The 22435-nt window shown below is 47.4% G+C and overlaps 1 protein-coding gene across 5 annotated transcripts in view; it reads right to left on the bottom strand.

Annotated features, from left to right (window-relative positions):
* The window catches only part of AGRN (agrin), an 835885-nt gene that overhangs the window by 778876 nt on the left and 34574 nt on the right, over nucleotides 1-22435 (bottom strand). For all 5 annotated transcript variants that reach the window (XM_069610068.1, XM_069610071.1, XM_069610069.1 and 2 more), the window contains exon 2: nucleotides 9385-9646. In XM_069610068.1, coding sequence (XP_069466169.1) covers nucleotides 9385-9646 — 262 coding nt within the window. The remainder of the gene's footprint in view (nucleotides 1-9384; nucleotides 9647-22435) is intronic.

Raw genomic sequence — 22435 nt, 5'->3', positions numbered from 1 at the left:
ATGTAGGTTTTTCTAGGGGTCTGAAGGTTTCAGCAGTAAGATGTGCAGAAATGTGGTTAGGATGTCGGGCGGAGTTGTACCTGTAGCAATGTCCATAGGTTTTTCCCTTCTCCCAAACACCGCACCTCACACTCACACCTGTGGAGCAGGCAAACTAACAGTCTATATACAGCGACACCTTCACTGCTGGCAGAGTCCCCCGACCCTGTGAAGGATTGCATGTGAAAGCCCTAGCTTTTTTATTTGTATTCACGTAATATGATGCAGGCAATTCAATCTGAATGGGAGTTCTGGTAATCAGACCCCCTTTTCATAAATGTTCTATGTCAAAAATTATAGTGCACACACGTGCATAGGCTGTGACCAGTCCCCTGATATTTTAAGCTGCAGCTCTGCGGTGGCACAGGGCAGGTTCAGAGGTAATTAGTGCATTCCTGACTGCTGCTGGAACACAACGTTTCTGCAGACAAAAGGTGGCTTTTTAAAATATGCTGCACCTCTAATCTAAATGATAACAATTGTATGACTTAAGTCAGTATGGTGGCACGTAAACCTGTAAATATAAGCCATGCCTCAGAGTGACTAAGAGCATACACACACTAATACAGGCACAGCAATTTGATACCACATCAGGGTCAGCTTTGTGAGCAGGGACAGCTATGGCAGAACTGACGTTTACCAGAGTATGGTATGACTGTCTCCAATAGAGCCATGTGGAACAATAGCCAGGATGCTGCCCCTTTGATGCTCCTGGAGGAAGGAGAACACATTCCCTCAGCGCAGAGGAACTTCCCACAAAAGTGTCTCCTGGGAACCAGTGCTTTAGAGTCAGCACCAACATAAAGCCACCGTCACACCACGTGTTGCTCACTAGAGTCCCTTTGCAGTCAGCAGGCATGAGGAGGGGGCAGAGTTAGAGTAGCCAGAAGGAAGAGGTAGGCCAAACCAAGGATTCAACTATCTTTTTCTGCTCGGGCTCTCTTCCCTTTCCCCATGTCTTCCAATTCCTACAGGCACGGCACTCTGGAAGTGTTTTTATAAGGCAGTAGGCTTATTTTGTGCTAATCCCCCCCCCCCATGACAGAATACCATTAAAAAGAGGGGGCCACTCCCTTATTCTTTGATCCATCTTTGGACCCTAAAGAGACAATGAAGGATGGACTTGTGGACCTTTGTTGGGAGTGCCGTCCATTCCAGAGTGCAGTGCCATGAAGGTAAAGACAGAAGGCAAGCAGGCCAGAGGAGAGCTTGGTCTGCCAACCATCCCTAGGGAACATTGGGGTGGCTGCTTCTGGACCAAGGCCTCTATTGACTGCAGTGGAACCAGGCTCCTGTTCACTGCAGATTAAGGAACGTTCTAGGTGCCAATCAAGCTTCCTGGAGTGTGGGTAAGAACAGTAAGACATAACGTTACCTGAAGCCCCTGCATTGCCAAGAATTGTGACTCCCAGCAACTACAGAACCAAGGGAGGGACCCCTGGTTCTCCCGGGCTCTCTGAACTGCTTCCACGCCCGTTTGGACACCTTCAACGCCGACAGGGGTCATTTATTTCATTTATATAGTGCTGAGACAGAAGGCCTGGAGGCATGAAATTGCTCACAGGACAAATATGACAAAAAGGAAAAAAAAATAAAATAAAGGATACCCAGAAGATCAGTACCATATCAGGGGAAAGGGAGGATGAAAAAAAATCAAGAGAAGAGTAGAGTCTTTAATCCACGTTTAAAGCTGTCAAGATTTGCAGCAAGAGGAGCGCTGGCGTCATCCTTAACCTAGACGATCGACTGCGTCGTCATCTCAGAGTTTGCTAGAAGCTGAAGCTCCTATTCTCCACATCTCATACTTTTAAGCCCCCTTCTCTACTTTGTTCTTAAACATATATCCTTTCAACAGTGACACTGTGCGATTCTTGAGCCTGAACAACACTGCCCTTCTACCCAGTTTGCCTTTTCACAAAAGTCTGCATTCTCGGTGTTCTTTTACAAGGGTGGGCCTTCATGGTGTTTCGGATTAGTTGTTTGCATTTTATGGTTTGATTAAATGTCTATGTTCCTCATTAAGAGTTGGGCAGAGCGGGTTAAATGTGACGGGATTACGATATACCGCCACATTACTGTAACCCTCCCCGCGCCCCCCATCCCCAACTATGAGTTGGGCGGAAAGTTGGAGGATATAACTCCAGCTGATCTGCCAACTTTCTGCCCAATTTCGTCAGAATTACTGCCAGCGGAAATACGCCAAAATGCCGCATTGACTCCTATGGACTCAAAATAAATGGGGACTAACACAGGCACTGCTACCACTACTTGTAATCCGGCTGCAATACTGCTGGACCAAGTGACGGTAATAGTAATTCTGTTTGGTCATATCCCAGCAGATTTACTGCCAAGATACCACCAGATTTATAATGAGGCCTTATTTTTTTATTTTTATAGAACACTGTTTGGACATCCTTTTATTTTGGACCATTGTGCTCAAGTTATTTGGGTTGCTACTGCTATAACCCCACACCCCTCTTACAGAATTTAGCCTCCGCTCGGCCTTCCATACAAGGCAAAGGAGGTTTACCTTTCAAGCTATGCTGGTTTCACCTTTAGGATTGGGATTCATGCTGGTTTAGCAGTAGTATGGGGCGGAGCAGGCAGTTTAGCCACTACTCATTCCTGTATTCCTGCAGAGAAGTGGCCCTTTCATCAAAGGCCCACACTCAACAGGCTCCGATGGGTGGGAAACAGCAGTCCACACAGACCTGAAGAAGCAAAAACCCTGCACTGTGGCACAGGTCCAGCATTCAAACATGGACCCGTGCCAGCAGAACACTGTCAAACTGAAATGGGATTATTACAGAGGCCTGGCAATAGGCTAATGTGAAAGCTAAGAAACTTCCCATAAATTTGACTATTAACTGCACTGCAGCTCTGCACAACTGACTAGGCTTTTTCTTCTCCGAGTCTCATTTCCTTTCCTGCAGCATTTCGTCAAATGCACACTCAAGTCATTTCTTGCTGCTGGCAACAAGACAGCACCCTCCAGCAGTTAGGAAACGCAGCAGTCCAACCAGACACCCAACTCATCTCAAGTTGCAAAGCTCTCACCCTTATTTGGTAGAATTATGTTTTATGTTATGTTAAGTTAAAGGTTCCTGTACCGCGCAGTCGCTACCTGCATGATTTTTTGGTGCTCCGGCGCATCTGTAAAGCAAAATGAGTGGGCGGGGGGTGGGTTCCTTAGTAGGAAAGAGCAAGAGAGCTGTGATGTGATGTGATGTTGGCAGTTTCAGTTTGGTTGACACCATTCGCCGTGCAAAGGTGTGTTTTTCGGTTGGTGGCTGCCATGTGCTGTTGGGCGAGGCTATGTTTTTCGGTGTGGTGGTGTAGTGAAGGGCGTGCAGTTTGTTGTGCTGTAGAGGTCTGGTTGTGTTTAGTTCAAGGTTTGAGAGGTGTATGACGAAAGATCCGTTTTTTTTAGTAGGGTTGATTAGTGGCAGTGTCATATCGTGGCCCTTCTTTTTTCATTGACGATGGCCCATAGCCCTCCCCATCACACACATAGATTCAAGAAACCCCACACTTAGAGGCATTGGACTAACCGTGGGGAGGGGGCAGTGGAGGGCTTGGGGGAGCACTTCTTGTAGTGTATCCTTCATTCTCAAGGTCACGTGTGTTGCTTACTCCTAGTCTCCTCATATTTTAGGAATATGGACCATCGTTAAAGAACTTCACCTCCCTTCCCCCCCAAAGGAAGTCTTCACCACAACACACTTTCTCCAACTTGACAGCCAGCCGCAAGCCCCAAACAAGACTTCAATGTGGCACCCCCTTATGTCAGTCTCCCCACAACCGGTCAATGGATTTCTTACCGAAAGCAAGATATAGGTACAGTATAGTTCCAGCGATTTAATGCAAACCTCTAAATTGTGTGCCATCTTCCTCTAACCCGGCTGTCTTCAGAAGCCATAAGCAAACGGATTTCACATACCCATACCCAGAATTGACAAAGACAATAGTTTTTACTTTTCTATGTTGAAAACTGTTTGCTGGGGATACAGGAGTAAAGAGGCTCTGTCTGCCAACAGCATGAAAAGAAACGCTGGAGGCAAGGCAGCCCTCCATAGAAAGCCATTCTGACCTACACTGTGATGTTGCACAGGTACATCTAAACAGATCACCGCCTGGTGCACTGGATGCTCTCACTAGCTTAATATTTTGGGTAACCCGCTTGTGTTAAAGTGCCACTAATTGGCCAAAACTAACAGACAGTGACAACGCCAACTGCTTCAGTCAACGTATTGAATCATTTTTTGGTGACACAAGTAGCAGCTCAATTTCATTTAAAGGTGCAACCTCCGACGTGGAGATGGCTGCGGCCATGAAGTACACAAAGTGTGTGTGCTCTCCCCAGCTCTTGTCCGAAACCCCTACAAGGAAAATGGTACCAGGAAATCTTGAATTAAAGCATCTTTCCCTATTTTCTGAAGAGCCCAGGGCTGCAATCAGCTGTACTCGGCTAGCTTGACGTGATGCGAGTTAATTGTGTACACATCACACTTAAACACAGCTTGACTACATTGGCTTCATGGGTCATGCTGATTTGCGGCTTCGACATAGGCAAACACAGCACACCCCAAACAGGCACAGAATACATGATTTCAAATGCCACCATTTAATCTGTGCAGCCACCTCCGCTATAGCAATGGAGTACATGATGTTACTTTCTGCTTGATGCAGTGTGGGTCCACGCTGCCTCGGTGCCACATTAATGGCAGTTACGGGCTTGACAAAAGCTACATACAACCCCTTGTAAGGGCTCAAGGTAGATTCTCTCGCTCCTCAAGTCAGAATCTCCAGCACTCTTGCATAGCCGACAAGTGTGTCCATGTCATGCATGACACCTTCAGCCAGTCCTGGCTTTTGCATGCAGATATGATAACGCGCTTAATACCCAAGGGTTTTCAAGCGCGGACAGGGGATCGAACCTGTGTTGCTTCGTGTCGTTTTGCTTCCAAGGCGAGCACGCTACCGCTGAGCTATCCTCCCGAGCTGAGACTTCACTGTGTGCCCCATTAGAAGCATGGGCCGACAAGCTACAGGGTGCAAAGTGAAAAGTTGGGACTGGCACATGGCATGAAATGAGTCAACTTGGCAGCCATGGGCTTGTGGCATGTAGTCACTACTCCGCAGCTTACTTCCTCAGGGCACTCCCGCATCACCACAGGTCAACTCATTTCCGACAGTGGCCAAGCAGGCGTGGCACTGTAATTCTGAGCCCTTTTTAAGTCGGTCTTCGCTCACCCCCTTACATTGGTCCTTTGGCTCCCCCACCCGTTAACCCTTTCCTCTCGGACACCCAGAGGCTCTCAGTCCTAGGATTAATCTACTGAGATTGGATATGCGAGTAGCCTGCATGCTTTAAGGGGACGCTTGGGAGCACCCCTAGCTCAGCACTCACTCAGCCACACGTCTACTAATGCATCTAGAAATTAGAATAGAATTATCCAGCCACAAAGCCATACTCGCTTCCAGCATTGCTAACACTAGTATTGGCTTACTCCTTACCGCCACCCCACTTGGCTCTGCACCTTATAGTCTAAAATCACTACCCAATCTTCTTACCTACCCTACACCCCATGAATAGTTTATGCTGTTTGCTTTGCTCTACTCACACTTTGCCCATTCCTCTTCTCGCAGGCACACCTCCTTATTCCCTGGCCTGATCGCACAGCAGGTGCGATTGCCAAACTGCAGACAAGCCACAGCACCGCCCGACCACTATGCTAGTGACTGGCACCCTACAAAAGACGAATTACCTCTGCATATGCCAGGCACAGCAACACAAGCATCAACAACCGGTGAATGCCTCATATTTTGGTTCAACTCCATGATGCAAGTGCTGCCATCCTTCACCAAGTGCAGCCTGAGAGATGCCACCCAAAGACCGCCACTGCCCCGTAGAAATCAGGAAGAGTCGCTGCCCTCCGAGCTTTCCCTGGCACATGCCATGCTCGCTCTTAGCACAGCTCTCCACTACCCGGGCAGTTACTTCTTTTACTCCACTGACCTTTGCTCTCCAAGAAGAGATGCTTCGAGGGTGGGAAGAGAAGGTCCCAACACTTGTGCCGCCCCAAACATCACGGGAAGCTGCTGAGAGGCTATGGGGGGGCAATGAGTGGGCGCTGTACATGTAGCACTCTGCATGAATACAAAGAAAGCAGACAGCAAGTGGTGCGACACACGCACCACAACAAATGCAGGCAGGGGGGAATGCAGGAGTTCCTCCGTGTGTACGTGTTTCAGCGCAGAGCCCAGAAAATATCATTTCCACAAACCATGCCGAATACCAATACACAAGCAAAAACGTGTTACTTTTGGCAATGGTTACAAAATATATGTATATAGTACTTCAGTGCAAGGAACAGATCTAAAACAAGTGGCTGAAAGTACACCAGGTTACAATTTTTGTCATAACAGTTACACATCTGCAGCTGCATTTAAGCCATTACCTTGCAGCAGCCTGCTTAGAAATAACGCTTGGAGACCTACATTTGACGTTACTGCTTGATGGAGCCAACTCAAAGAGATCACAGGAGGATGCGGTTTGGGTGTTGAGGGGCAATTCGTGTGTGAGAATGACCATAGGGATTAACACGGGCAGACAAAGGATGGGTAAATAACCAACCACCACCCGCACGCTGTGTGTCCGTCTTCATACGTCACCTGTCTTCTACTTCTACTCAAATGCAATAGTTTTGGCTGATACGTGGCCTTTAAGTACTAGAATGAACACGAATGTCTACATTCTCCCAAGATCTTTTTTTATTGAATAGAGGGATAGCATTTTATGGAGGAATGCAGCTAAGGTTGAAAGTGGGGTGCTGAACAAGTCTGATGACACAGGTCGCTTTGACAACCTAGACACTGAAGAGTGGCCAGTCATCACACATGGAGTCAGTGATGGAGAGGCACACAAGACCCAAGCCTCACAACACAGAACACTCAAGGGGCTCGAGCCCCACCGTGGAGAAGGCTTATGGTGGAATTGATCCCCCATCGCGCAGAACAGTTGCGAGGACTCATCCCCGCCATGCAGGAATCCTGAGCGGCGTGAGCCAGACCATGTAGAAGGCTTATGGAAACATGGCCCGCCAAGCAGAACACGTGTGTGGGCTGAGCCCCACAATGCAGAACACTTGTAGGGGCTAAGCCCTCCCATGTAGAACATTTGCAGGGAGCAAGTTACGTGATGCAAGTGACTGGATGCGACTGAGCCCTGTTAGGGGGAAAACATACAGAGATGGAGCCCTGCCATGCAGAAATCATGAGGGGAAGGAACCCAGCCATGCCGAAAACATGCAGTGAAGGAACCCCACCATGTAGAAATCATGGGGGTAGAGGGAGGAGACCCCTCCATGCAGAAACCATGCAGGGAAGGAACCCACCATGCAGAAAACATGGGGGTAGAGGGGAGAGACCCACCATGCAGAAAACATGCAGGGAAGGAGACCCGCCATGAAGAACCGCCATGCAGAAAACATACAAGGAAGGAAACCCGCCATGCAGAGTAGAAAAAACACCATGCAAAAAACATGTGGAAAAGAACCACCATGATGGGAAGAAGAGCAGCCATGCAGATGCCTTGGGAGGATGGCTTCATAGAATACAAGTCTTCTGGGCTTGCACCAATTAAGCATTAAAAAACAGAAGACTTGACTAAGAGAATTGGGAATGTCTGAACCTCAAGAAAATGATACAGGATAACAGAGACATGCTATAGAGAAGACTTGCAAGGACTCCGCGAAGCCACGAGGAAAAGAGGGCTGCTGAGTAACATCACTCAAGAGAGAAGTACGGACTGAGCCACATTTTGTGGAAGAGTGATGGGGCGGTGGTGAAGCCAGCTCATGTAGAAAGGAGTCCCAGGGCTCCTGGGTACACACAGGTGGACGGTGCACCCCCTCCCCCCACTTTTTTCAGAGGCCACCTTGAAAGGCTAATTTCTGGTGACACCACATTCAATTGATATGTTGAGTCCCCAATTTTTTTGTAGCACTTGACCCTTGAAGAGTACAAAGCGACACGCCTATTAAGCTTATGTCAGCAGCCTCCTCTAAAAAGTAAATCCAAAACATTAATTTACGAAAAATCTAGCAAAAACATTTCAAGGTTCCCCTTCATACCTAAAGAGCTGCACTTGAATAGACTTGAATTTGGGGGCAAAAGCCCATTTAGTGTAATTGGCAATAATACAGAGCATGTGCCCGGTTCAGCCAGAGAGGGCCGAACGGAGCCAAGCACGAGATAACTTAGCTTTTTGTGCTTCCATTGGTTACCTCCACAGAGCCACAAGAGGCCACAAACACCAGCAGTCCACATCCTTCGAAATGACCCCTCTCGCACTGAATATACAACCGCTTACGTGTCAAAACCTAAGTCAGGAGTGGGTTGAAGCAGAAAAGACGCCCGAGCATTCAGACCCCCAAACCTATTCCGGGAATTAAAGGAAGGCTCCGTGATGACCCCACAGCTTGCTCCCCTTCCAGGTCATGTGCATTTACACAACTCTGACATACGAAGGACAAAACAACAACGTGACTCCTAAGGGCTTCAGAATTTCTGCTTACTTTTATTCAATAAGTAGGCGTGGGGGAGGGGTTGGGGGGCTTTAGCAGCTCCAACAGTTGACGCAATCAACAGTGAAATGTCACGACCCGGTTTAGTGTACAGCATTTGCTGCTAAAGACGTTCATCTGTTTATCAACACAACAAAACATTCCATTAGCCGCATCATGGGAATGGAGTACATTCCCATCATTCCATCATTCTAATCATGGGAATATGTACAATGAATATATATTTCAACGTTTGATATCTGAAAGTCCTGTTATAGTTTAGACATTACATATATATTACCAATACAGCAATCTCCACCCATCTATCTCTCGCTAACACAATTTCTAATGCTCTGCGCCAGGTTTCACGTCAACACATCTCTCTTCTTCGAGCACACCGTCCTCTGTATCCTAAGCATGCTAAGGTCCCTCTGTCCCTGGGGCGGGAATTCAATGCGCCTTAACTCAGATAAGATCGGTGGGCTTTGAGAATACTATGGTGGTGAGCTGGCACAGTATCAACAATCCTGTAAAGATCACAAAGCTGCAGCCACCTGCGGCTCCAGGTGTGAAGGTAACGGACCACAAAGGCATCTCCCGACCAAAGGAAGGATGGCCTTGCCATAACATCTCACCCTGGTCAGACCCTCTTTCACGAGGAAGATAGTGTGTCTGAGCTGCTCACCACCCCAGACACCTCACCCAATGCCACGTGCCACTTAGGGTTGCGGGGGGACGGGGGGGATTAAAGTAGATCTGGAAAACGTTGCGCCCTCACCTTCCACGCAGTGCTCCACCTCTTCCAAGTTGCGCAGGGTAATCCGCATCAGGCTAGAGTTCAACATTAGCTCGTTGCGGTGCGAGGGCCACATGTTCCGGGGTGCAGGGTTGACGAAGAATATCCGCGTGTCTCCCGTGGACACCTGGTTGTCGCAGATGGTGGGGTCACCAAAGCCGGCCACCATCACTTTGTTGCCACCATCCAGCAGGATCTCATTGGTTACAATCTCTCTGCCCTTAAGGTACCGCCACACTCGAACCTGGAAAAGGTGGGACAAAAAGACAAAATGGCAGGCTTTAGAAACAGAACGCAAGGCGATGCTTGGAGGTGGGCACCATCCAAGATGCAGGTCTGGGCAAGCCGCTGATCTAAAACCAGTAGGTAACAAACTTTCAGTTTTTAAAACTCCTATGGCATACAGAGCGCATTCCCCAACCATCAATCCAGTGTATCCACAATATAGACTACACACAATATGGGATATAAAGAATCAGTAGAATTACTACATCACAGCATTGGATAAGCGAAGAGTCCAAAATACCCAGAATACAATTCCATTCTACTTGATTAACTCGCACTGTTCTCCCCACTCTCCATCTCTCTTTCCAAATGCTTTATATATTTGTCCCCGAATTAAACCAACTGGATACAATGGACAGGACTACAATATATGGTTTATTTATTTACAATACCAAAATGATGCGACCCTGAGAGCGCAGTGGATGCACTAGGTCGCCCCGACGTGCATGGTTGCATTATCTTGATTACTTTTACAGCATTTTGTTTTATGCTTAACTTGTGTTTAGGTCCAAGAAGAAGTGGACAAAAACCTACAATAGTCAGGGTAGGGCCTGAGCGGGCAAGGCCCACCCAAAACCTGTAATTGCCCACTCAGAAGCGCTGTGTGGGCATTTACAGATGTTAGTGTCACTGTGGTGGGCCCAACTACATTAGCATCAAGCCCAGCTTGTTAGACAATCCTGGCTACACCTCCGACAATGGTCAAGATCTTTCATCCAACAGTATCGCCAGATCTAGACAGCTTTGATCGTACAATCAAGAGCACGCTCCTTCCAACAGTCAATGTGTAAGTGCATGCGCGTCTGCGCGACAGGGTAAATTGGAGTCGAGTTCCAAGAAAGGCAGCTCCATGGACAATTACAGAATACAATCATATGGATTAACACATTCAGGGAGTGCCCAATCGCATGGATCTCTTATAAGCATAGGATGAGCGATGGTGTCTCAATAAGAGGCAGAATATGGATCTCTACTTAGAATCAGTCCTAGAAAAGTCAATGGACTGCTTTTGGCGTCCCCACTATATGTAAGGAACATCAACAAGCAGAATGTTAACAAACCTTACAAAAATGTCCTGTGCCCAGAACACCAATAGATCCCACTAAGATCAAAGAGTAGGAGCACTGATCCCTTAAATCAATCTCTTTAGAAGAGGTCCTCAGGGCCGGGAGATCCCAGGATCATGCTATAATGTACTCTTAATCGATCCCCCAAACTCAGCTACCAGGGACTGCTCAGAGTTCTGCCATCGGGGAACTGGGGGAAAGGGTGGGGGTCCTCTGCACACGATGCAGCTTTATTTCACCGGCAGATGAAGGCTGTCAACATGCCATGCCCTATAGACTCAAGCATTGGCAGTTTCATCATCTCCTTTTTCCAGGCTACATGTTTTGCCATGGGTGTTCCAGTGCTGGTTTAGAGAAACATTGACTCGGACAGCAGACAAGTAAATACTTAATATTACTCACCTTCAGAACTTCATAGAAGGGCAAACATTTGCACAATATCAGAACAATTCTATCTGGTTAGGTTTTACCAGCAATACTGATGGATTTAAATAAAAAAATGGTAATCTTATTTTGGCGCCGAAAAAGTGTGGTGCAAATCTGTTGGTTTACAGTAGGATAAAAAGAATTAAGGGATTAGGGGAAGCTCTCAGTTTTCCCCGAAGAAGAGAAGCAGACCACGCACAAGCCCCTTTAACATGGCAACAGGAAGTGGCTGCTTGACAAGCTTGCGATCCCGCTTTGACTTGAACCAGCACGGGACTTGCGGCTATGCATGCTTTGGGTTTCAGCCTCCCAGGACTCCCCAACTAAGATTCATCGATTACACAGACAAGCAGAATGCGGTGGTGGACAATGCCTGCAAAGCCTGTCTAGCCCACTTCGCTGCTTGTGGGAATACCGTAGAGCAGGGGTCTGCAACCTTTGACTCTCCAGATGTTTTTGGCTACATCTCCCATCAGCCTTACCCAGCACTGTATGTTCAGGGATCAGTGGAATTGCAGTCTGAAGCATCTGGAGAGCCGCGGATTGCAGGCCCCCATTGTACACTCCACTTGGGATCCAATTAAAGGTTCAAAGAAAATCTGGGCATGGCATCGGCCAGATCTTACGATAGAGAAGTGTAGTTCAAATTTGAAATACCACAAAGTTCACGTTTTACCACATTCCAACCTCTCCAAGCGACGTCCTTATTCTTCAGATCTGCATTTGCTCAGACCGCCAACACATTCCCGTGGCGTATGTACCAGTGTCTCATGTGAATGGCAATACCCAGTCCTGCCGGGTGTCGGGTTAAGTGAAAAGGAATGATATATCCCTACTCGTGCGCTTTGATGCATTCACCAGCGTTATGCTGGTCCTATTACAACATTAAACGAAGAAAGGATAGACTGCGTGCACCTGGCACTCAGAGGGAAAACAAAGAACACCGAGACGGCCCTTCAGACCGATAGAACCAGCAGACAAAAAGAGAAGGGGACTCACACAAGGTCCCGGAGACTAAGGCACAACAACACCAGCACTGGAAGCGAGGGGTGGGTGGGGGTAAGGGGGCTCGTGCATTGAAAGCATGCCTGCTGCTCCACTGCACCTCTAAGAGGGGAGACTCAGCCTGCTCACCTAACTCTTATCCAGGGATTCAGGGAACACTTTGGGGACACACTCCGTATTCCAAGCCCATCAACTTGGAAGCTGTTCTGTTTTTGGCCAGTCAAACCTTTACAACGTGGGGAGTCAATGATAATAAAACAATGGACACCCACAGTTGGGTAAGAAGAGCAGCGGACTTCTATAGTCTGGTTTTGGTCGGCGGGCCTGATTCCGAGGTGATCAGAAAACTGGCTTTGAAAGCCAACCAGCTCCATGCCCATTTACTGCACCACCATTCTGTGATGGGCGGAAGGAGTAGCGGGGCGAAGTCATACTTTCTCTTCTGCAAAAGCGGCACCCAGCTGTCATAGTAGGGACAGCGAGCGCCGTAGCATCCCAGCAACAATCCCAGCAACACGGAGTCACTGCCTGCCACTTAAAATGTTCTGCAACACTTTCAGTAAATTAGAGAAGTGGCACACTTTCTCTGAAAGCGTCCCCGTGATAAAAAGTGAATTCCTCACGTGTTGGCTAAAAATTGCCTGTTGCTCTCCTTCCCCATCACGTGCCCTTAGTAGCCAGTGCATGCGAAGCCAGGGTTGGCAGATAGATAACTGCTAAAAGCATATATTTCCTCAAAAATCTCCTGTCGTTTTGCCAACAGAAATTTCACCGAAGTAGTTTACTTTGCTGGAATTCCGCCAACAAAAATGGTGTTGGGTAGGGGAGCTGAGGATTTCAACCATCCACACAGTGGGTGTGTGCTCGCCTGGGCTTTTTTGAAATTTAATGATGGTAGATCAACCTCTGGAAAATGTGTGGGGCTAATCCGCACGCAATTTCCTATGCTCATCTCACACACATAAACCTGTGGACTCTGGGTGGACACAGCCTACAGGCGATGTACCCCCTGTAATATTTTGCTGGGGGTACCCGGTTGAAACTAGCTGGGGTACCCTGCGTTACCCGTGTCCTGATCCGAGTAGATCTCATGTGCCCAGGAGGATGTTGATGTTGTCCTCATGTCACCAAGTCCTGCTTCAGTTTGCTCTGGCATCTCCTTTGCCCTGGGGAAAGTTGCTCTTGTCCTCTGGCCAGCAAGTTGTGCTGCTGTTTTTTGTTGTATTTCAGAAGCTCTTGATATCGATTTTCACTCTGTATTTCCAAGTGAAGTTCATTTTTTGTTTGTCACTTTCTTCAGTCACTTAATGGCTTCAGCACATTTGAGAAAATGACCAAGAAAGATTGATTGATTGTGCTCTCTTCTCATGAAATAACTAAGTGAACTGTAACCTTGCCTTTCCCATATTTGGAGTGGCGTGATTACATTTCATAAAAAAATGATTTAATAAACAGTCGAACTGTATGCAGTTGTAATACATTTTAAAGGAATTACCAACATACCGAACATTTTGCTTTAGACACATTTCAATATGTTACTCCCTTCTAGTACCTACTTTAGTGAATCAGGGTGAGCATCAGTAAATGAGGGTGTATACGGAGTGAATTCTTTGCATCTAATCATTGACTACAATCTTGACCCAAACAAATGAGCAATCCAAGCTAAATTTGGTAGCAGTGGGTTCAACAGTGTGGATTTGTATAGCCGGAAAAACAGACTAACACATACCAATTATTTTTTCCATATAAGATTTTTGCATCCAAATAGACTAAGATCTTGCCCCAGACAAAAGAAGAATCCATGCAAAATTTGGTAGCCGTGGGTTCAACGGTGTGGATTTGTATAGCCTGACAAACATACACACATACATACATTCAGCTTTGTATATAAAGATATGGCAGCCAAGAGTAGATCAAGGCATCTCGGAAGGGGGAGGGAAAAACCTTCCTCCTGCCATGGGAAGCCTTGTTACCTAACAAAGACTCCATAGATCTGCCCTGTCCTTTTGTGCAGGCGCTGCAAATGGTGGCAGCAATTGACATTATTAACATACTAACAGAGTATACTTCTAACAGGCCCACATGGTGCCTGGCTGAAGAGGTTAACAAAAGACAGGAACACCTCAACAACGTTTGCTATGCATGGTGTCAACCTGAAACCAGCTTCCGCCTCTCAGTATCAAGGGCAGTGACCGGTCATGTCTGGGACTATGTGTTCACAGTAGGGAACCCCCGCGGGGGGGACACCATTCAGAAGGTACGAGTATGTGGATTGATGGAGAGAGAAAGTCTGTTCCTACTGCAGCTTCAAGGGAGATCTGCAGCTTTAATCATGAACCTCAGGAGAGCTCAATTAACCAGAGAGACCCTTTGATCCACAACAGACAGGAAGCTGGGTGGGTCTTAGTATTACATGTTTTCACCCTTTTACCAGCACTCTGGTTATGATCTATTGCATACAGGAGAAGGTTGATGGGGACCCAGGATTGGTTCATTAAGGTAGGCTTAAACTACACCAATAACTGGCTTTAAAAGAGGACCAAGCCCCTCTTTTGGGCAGATCATCTGAAGACTTTGCAAGGAGTAAGAAGAAGGACTCTTGTGGACCCTGGCTGAAGGTACAGTATGCCTTACAGCTTCCGCCAGTGAAGGAAGGCCAGGATTTCCAAAGAGGGAAGCAAGATCCCGCCCCTAAACATCTCACATGGAACAGAGGGAGATACTGAATCCAGAGGACTCTCCAATGGCTCCAAACCCAGCAAGCACACTGCATGCCCTACTAGGCTGTGCAAGCAAGCTTCCTAGGTGGGAAGTGTCAGTCTCTGAAGCAAACCAAGGACAAGGCGTTTGCCTGCAACACTCCTCAACTTTGGGCATCCTCCTTGAAGGACAACACAAGCCCAGTGAAGAAGCTAGGAGGAGTACATCGACAAGCATCAACAGACTGCACCGCTGACTGTTGTCACACACGCCGCAGTCGCCAACGTCATCCAAGATGCCTTGACCAGTCCTTCAGACCCGCCAAACCTGCACCGAGACAACAATTCCTGACCCTGAGCCATCATGTAGGCCAGCCTGCAGCCGTCCGTCCATCCTCGCCGTACTGTCAACTGATACCAGCAGTTGTCTCCAGTCTTGAACTCTGCCTCAGAAGCTGCAAAGCACCTGAAACCGACTCGACCCTGTCGAGCACCAAGAACGTCTACAAGCACAAGGTACATTGTGGTTATGTCCCCCTGGTCCTTCTCTGAAGGAGCCTAGTGACATTTTACGTCACATTGCTCCCTTTATGCTGAAAAAGTATCCTTGAACTATTGAGATTAATTACTTTACTGACTACCCTCCTGTCAGTATCCAGAGAGCATCCCTTTTCCTTCTTGAAACTGAAACTGTCTGTCCTCTGCATTCCTTTACAGGGTGGGTTGTATTTTTTAGTGTGCTGGAACGGTCTGTTGAATAATAATAAAGTAGATATTTGTATACAACCTTAACTGGACAGTCCCTTTTATCATTGGGTATTAATTGTATTTTTGCTGTGTTGCAACTATCCACGACCTTGCGGAGATGAGCCTGCCATTCCATTCACGTTACCAAAATTGGACAAGAAGGTTTATAATTTGCTTGTGTTTGCAATCTGTTCGTATCCCTTCTGGTGTAATAGAGGTGAAGGGCCGGTTGATGGTTTAGAAACAGATATTCACCCCTGGACCACTGGTGCCCCGGAAGTTGATTCATCAACGCGTGAAGGGTTAAAAAAGGGTGGGGAGGAGTTTGGGGTAGGGGGGGCAAGCATAGGGAAAAGGGAGGTTTTGGGGAGGAAACCCCCTGACCTCGAAATAAAAATTCAATTAGTTTTTTGGTCGGAATTCCTGTTGTAAAAAACAACATCGAACCAAATGAAAAAAGTGGTGTCACTATTACAGAATCCACTTGCAGTGGCAGCTTGGTTGTTGTGGCGTCGCCATCGAGCAGGGAACAAAAAAGGCAACTTTCAATCTTTTGCACGCAGCACCAAATTCTGCAACAGTTTTGTTCCATGAGAAAAACACTTTTGTAAAATGTAACCACAGTCAGCATCTGAGTAGTAAAGGATGGGCAACAAAGCATATGGACCATTAGCATATAGATATTGTTAATGACCTCAACCAATAAGAATGTTCAGAGTGCAGTCAACAACTACTGGTATTGACTGCATGCTGAACGTTCTCACTTCAAAAGCAGACAGGGAAACAATGCAAGTTCGGGGCAAGATATTTTTCGAAATTACTCTCTCTCTGGGAGGGTATTTTCTTCAATGCAAAATTCAAGTTAAGACACCAAAGAGAAGGCTCAAATATCGGAAAATGCCTTCACTTTTTAAAAAAAGAAATAACGTACTTATACGCAGCATTTACTTTATGCTGATGTTTTAACTTGTCCAGCTTAACCACGTTTGCAAATAGAATGCTTAACTTATTAAGACAACCTTGTTCTTTAACTACTCTAAAATAAAACATTTACAACCAGTATGCACTTTACTTTTGTTACTATTTGAAGGTTTCTTACTTAACCATGGAAACTCTTGAAACATGTAGTGCCATTACCATATGTGCTAATGGCCTTAGAGACCTGGGCAGGGGTCCTCATCGCTTGGGATAATGACCCTTCCCCAACGTCTGGCCCTCTCAGAAGGCTATGGTAAAAGTCTCATGCTTGCCATTAAGAGTGGAGAAAGCAACTCGCACATTCAAGGGAAACGAAAAGAAATTCGCATTTGACTTCCTCTCCCCTATGTTCTGGAAGGATTGTTTTTGCTTTAAAAAAAACGTTTTCTGGATAAGAAGGCCTATTTGCATAGAAATGCATAATAGCGCAGTAGTTAAGTGGGTAAACACAATGTTTTTAAAAGCTATGGATAGCCAGTCCCGTTCGTTAACTTCATTGTGCCCAGTTTGCCCAACGATGGTGTTGTATAACGAAACCGCCTTCACCCAAGTGTATCGAATGGCAAGAAATGCCACTCGCCTGGTTCCGGGCAAGCCCCAGTTGACACCGGTCACAGCGTCTAACACTCAGGGCACAGATTCCAACTCATCCGGAAGGGAGGACGTTTGCGCGCAAGCCAAGCGTGGAAGCGCAGCAACTTGCAATCGGAATCTCTCTCCCTCCATTTCCTCTGGTTACCTTTGAACACAGCAAGTGTTTGTTCTCCGGGGAGACGGAGGGGGAGGAGGGCAAACAATCCCGCACTGGCCGCTGTGTCATATTTGTATGTCAGCCAGAGAGCGACTGGGAGAGAGGACGAAAGAGGTGGGGGATGAGGGTGTGGGGGGGGGGGGGGGAGCCAAACGGAATTAGAGTGAGGGGGTTAGGGGGCGGAGGTAGAGGGCTTGAAAAAAAATCAGGAATAAGAAAAAAAGAGAACAAGCAATAAGCACGAGGATCAGTGAACGAACAAGTGAAATGAAGGAGGCGGGGAGAGAGAAATAAAAGGAGTGCGCATGCTCAGCTAATCACTCAGGAGAAAAAAGGAAGCCAAAAGAACTGCTTCTCCGCCACCTGGGACCAGAGTTCTGCCCATTGGCCGATTGTTGACGGGTACCTTCAGTTCGTGCCTTCAGGGCAAGTAGGGGGGCCTATGCACGCTACTACAGCCAACTTTAGGAGCGCTTCAAGGTGGATTCCTCGCGAGCGGGTAATTGCCAAACTTAATGGTAACTCAATGTATTGCCCACCGATGGATTGAGGGCCGAGTAGGCCCGGCTGGTTGCACTCATGGCCAGTGCTTAATGCCCGAGCTAACGTGTAGAGAGGGTCCACGTTGTCGCCATCTGCTCAGACAGGCAACAGTGGTATGGCTGGCCATGCCCAGTGTTACAAAGGCAGAGGAACACCACCATAGCTTCCAATTGACCCAGAACCAGAAAGAAAACAAAACTCAAGGGTTGCTCAACACCAAACAACCGACGACCAGGCAGTTATGATGATGGGTACACATCTGCCCTCAACCTGTCTGCAGTGCCTCTTCACAAAGCATGCAAAACAAAACGCATGCACACACACCACGAATAAGCGGGTGCAGTGAAACAACCATGCATGCCATCAAGAGCAGGTCACAAGGACAACCCCCATCACATCTGATGCTGTACAGAACGTCTTCAAAGTCTGTTCCTTCCGGGAACCTGCCAAGGAGGGATGCAGCTTCTGAACCGGTAAAGTTGGGGCATCCAAAGGGGTTTCACAGGAGTTCAAATGTATTTGGCAGGCACAATAAAGGAACTGTGTGTGTATATGGAACAGCTGGCCGCTCACAACCTCTTCCTCTACTCACTATAAACCCAGATGCAGCATGGCGTGGCACGGCCTGCCCCCAGCAGTGAGCACCTCCATCATTTTCCTGGCCTCCTTAAACTTGCTTACATTGGTCCCGATCACGTCATACTTTGTGACAAGCTACAATCATGACAATCCTTCTAGAATGAACCACGGCCCTCCCAACTCCTACTAATCCCTCCCCACCCAGATCACGTAGGATAAACCCCCACGTGCAAGGTCGGATCATGAAACCTCAGAGAATCTCTTCCCTCTCAATATGTGCTCTCTCAGGGCTTATTCAATTGCATACCCATTGCAGTCAAGGAACCTGCACACAGGAAAACTAAAGAAAGCCCACACAATGCGCGGTCAGGCCGGGTATGGGCGTATGAAGAGGTGACTGTCCAATCCACCATTGCAGACACCAGTGCCATGGGATGCACCTTCTGAAATGGATGCTCCAAAGACGACATCAGGTTTGAGATATGGCTGGTGGGTGGCAAGAACTAATCCGTTTGACGAAGTTGATATTCCACTTGTGGTTAATAATTGGAGTTAGACATGCTGAACTAAACCATAAACCCCTACAGAGCAGCACCTACTGCCAAGTGCAGTGTTGGTTATGAAAAGAGGTAGGGCTGAGGGGGAAAAAGAATGGGACTGGGGAAGTTGGGACAGAAAGGGTGCGGGTACGTTTTCTGTAAACCAGTGCGGATACAAGGTCTACGAAAATTGAGAAGGAAGGGAACGCGAAGGTGGATGGTGCTGTACTGGTGAAGATTCCCAGGTTTGTAGCTTTGTATATAGCTCGCAAGTGCATAACCAGGATGGGAAGAGGGTATATGTATGTTTGGAGGATGGCGTTCGCTGGAGTGGGAGCAGAGCGGCAAGAGTGGATGAGAGCAGGAGAGATGAGAAACTAGCGCACAGCGCTTGAGTGAAGCGGAAACAATGCTGCTTTATGGGTCAGGAGAGAAGAAGGGGGTGGAGATCGAGCATGGCTGGGGTGCATCAGAGTTGGGGGATGAAAAAGCCTCTGGCTCTTTGCATGGAAGCAGCATAAGAGTTGGTTCCACCAGGCAAGGTACAGTGGTCGGTTCCACCAGGCAAGGTACAGTGGTCGCTCGAAGCGACCACAGCGTACCCGTAGAGTCACAATAGTACTTTGAAAATCTTTTTAGGGTGTTTTGAAATAGGTTGCTTTGCATGTGTATTATGAATTGAGGTCATGTATTTTGTGACTATTTAATAAACTGAAGATTTGTTACCACGCTAAAGTGTTTTATATGGATATAATACCTCTGCCTTGTTAAATTTAGCATTACTTGGTATCTTCCCAGAGATACTGCAACAGAGACGACCAAAAGTCAGACCTTTCTTTTTCTGTATTATATTTAGCCTGGGCATAGGTTTGACTCTACACACCCAATTTATTAGGGGGTGGTCTGGAGTTTCATCATGTATCCTGGAAATAAAATAGGCTACCACAGAAAAGAGGGCCAGGGTGCAGAGGCCTACTGGGAAATCTCCAGAGTTCTCTATGGGCCAATCCATCCCTGGCCGTGACGGCATCACAGATATTCATAACAGCACTATCACTTCTCAACTGCTACCAGCCCGGGCTGATGCTTGAAATTACGCACATGGGCAGCGTGTCCGCAGAGACCCACATCATGGCCTAGGTGTGTGCAGCGCATGATTTCTCCAACAACGGTGCAAGGCTTTCTCCACTCTCCCCGGGAACGGTCAAGCAGTGACCACGGGCTGTCCAAATGCAAAACGTTATTTCAAGGGATGCTTTGGAAGGAGAGCAGTAGATTTCACAGGCCAAGTATTTACTGTTAGAAACAAGCATTGGTGTAGAGCCGTTGCTTAAATGATTTGTGAGATAATCCAAGACAAGCCTGAACGTAACGGCCCGCCAGCCTGAGCTAATTCAGGCCCGAGCAAAGAGAGTGCCTCAGCTTGAGCCGTGAGCGTTAAAGGCTATTCTGCCCTCCTGGCAGGGCAGGAAAGCCATTCGACCCTGGGGTTCATCTGGGGTGCGAATGACATTCAAAATGTTTAATCGCGAGAGCCATCTCCTGATGAGAAATTGAGAATTAATATTATTATTTTTTTACACTGCTCTGGTCCCGCAGGTAAGAGGAGGGGATGGGGAAGCAACAGGAACCCCATAATTATTTAATAAAAGAAAGAAAAAGGACCACCCGGTGGAAGGGCCTCAGGTGGCTGCGACAGCGGGCGGGGAGTGTGTATTTTCACCCGCTGTTCCAGCCACCTGATTTGCTGAGCGCCCTTCCCTGGGTGTGAATGAAGGATATCGACCAGCCCAAAGGCCACACCTTGACAAAGTTCTGTAACCCCAATTCTCTCCTACTGTCCACTACTACCCCTATGTAGGCTGCTCTCGTGCTAGCCTAAGTAGCCTATCCATCCTCTGCTGCGTGCGGTCCACTTGGTCAACGCCTACCTTGGATTCATCCAATTACAGGTTTATTGCAAAAATAACTGGGTCACATAAACAGTTACCTTATTATAGACTTCACAAGGGCACTGCGGTCATCCGGAGAAGGTCAATGCCCAAAATGCATACACCCACAAAAACTATGGTTGGAGACACTGGTACAATCTCAAGTTGGAGGTTGGGGCTCCCTACTTCCACTTCATAGAGTCCCTTTACCCCCACATCGTCATCAGCCAGCATTGCTGCCAACTTGAAAAGGTGCTAAACAGTGACTCAGATAATTCTTCAGACGGGGAACCAGCTAACCGGGTGGGCTGGATTTATGCAGGGGAGTCGGGACCACCGCAGCCGGTCGAAAACACTGTTGCAGAAAAGGCCTCACATTAAGAATCTAAGATTCAAAAAGGTACTTTAGCAGATAGATACTTGTCCACCAGGACATGCCAAGGATTCAGGTACCGCCGGGCTGGTGTTAGTCTGCACGGCCAAGTACTGCTACGTCAGAGTTCCCAATGTTCCATATTCTCAGCCTGCATCTGCGCATGCCCTGTACCCGATTGGTCAATGCTCCAAAACACACTGGAGGCCATCTACACTCATGAAGCAGGGAAGGGGAGTGGCTTCACCTCAAGCTCGTGCATGCGCGGGGGTTCATACAGGCTGATAATCAGAGCAGAAACGAGCTGCCCAGGGAAACATCATCTCAAAGTCAACTGTCGCCTCAAATTTTCACCAGAAAAAATAAGGTTAATTTGAGAGCGTTTTGGAGGAAGACCCGAAACCTGGTCGAAACTTGCAAAAGTGGCCAGGCAAAAGGATATTCAAAGAGTTGCCTCTGTTTTCTGACACAGGCACAACTTTCTCCCAAACTTAGTGCTGAAAATTCCAACAGGCAGAAAAAATAAGAAAATGTTCTTCAAAAAAAGAAATGTCTTCCCACCGCATCAGAAAGTCAAACCGCCTTAATATCACCAGGTATCCAGGGCCAGCCAGGACTCAACGCCCACCAAGTCAGAGATTATTAAAACTCTGCCTGACACTCCATCACAAATGCAAACCGAATACCCATCCCCTCTGCCCCCCAGCCAAATTTAAACGGGATCCAAGGAGGAAAGGCAGGTATGTTGATGTTTGGAAACCGTGTATAATCCGGAGCCACGGCCACGCCTCCACAGGCGTAGACAAAACAGAATGCCGCCCCAGCACGATTTCCCGCACAGAACTGAGTCCCGGTAGCCGACAGTGCATCAGGAAAGGAGGAGGCGGATAGACATCCATTGCAGGGGAGTGGCCAGCATCAGAAGGGACTGCACTTTAATTATACCGCCCGTCTAGACGCAGAATCCCTTTAAAGTGGCCGGCTTCCTCTTTAACGCATTGTTACTTTTCTTGCAGGTTTTCATTTTTTTCCACCATCGGGTGTCGTTTTTATTATTAAAATATTTTTTATTTCTCTCAGACTTGCCTGGAGAGAACAATGGTTTCTCCA

The sequence above is a fragment of the Ambystoma mexicanum genome, chromosome 8 (genome assembly GCF_040938575.1).
Source record: "Ambystoma mexicanum isolate Mex_15411 chromosome 8, UKY_AmexF1_1, whole genome shotgun sequence".
NCBI classification, from domain to species: Eukaryota; Metazoa; Chordata; class Amphibia; order Caudata; family Ambystomatidae; genus Ambystoma; species Ambystoma mexicanum.
This window is presented reverse-complemented; position numbering and strand designations above follow the sequence as displayed.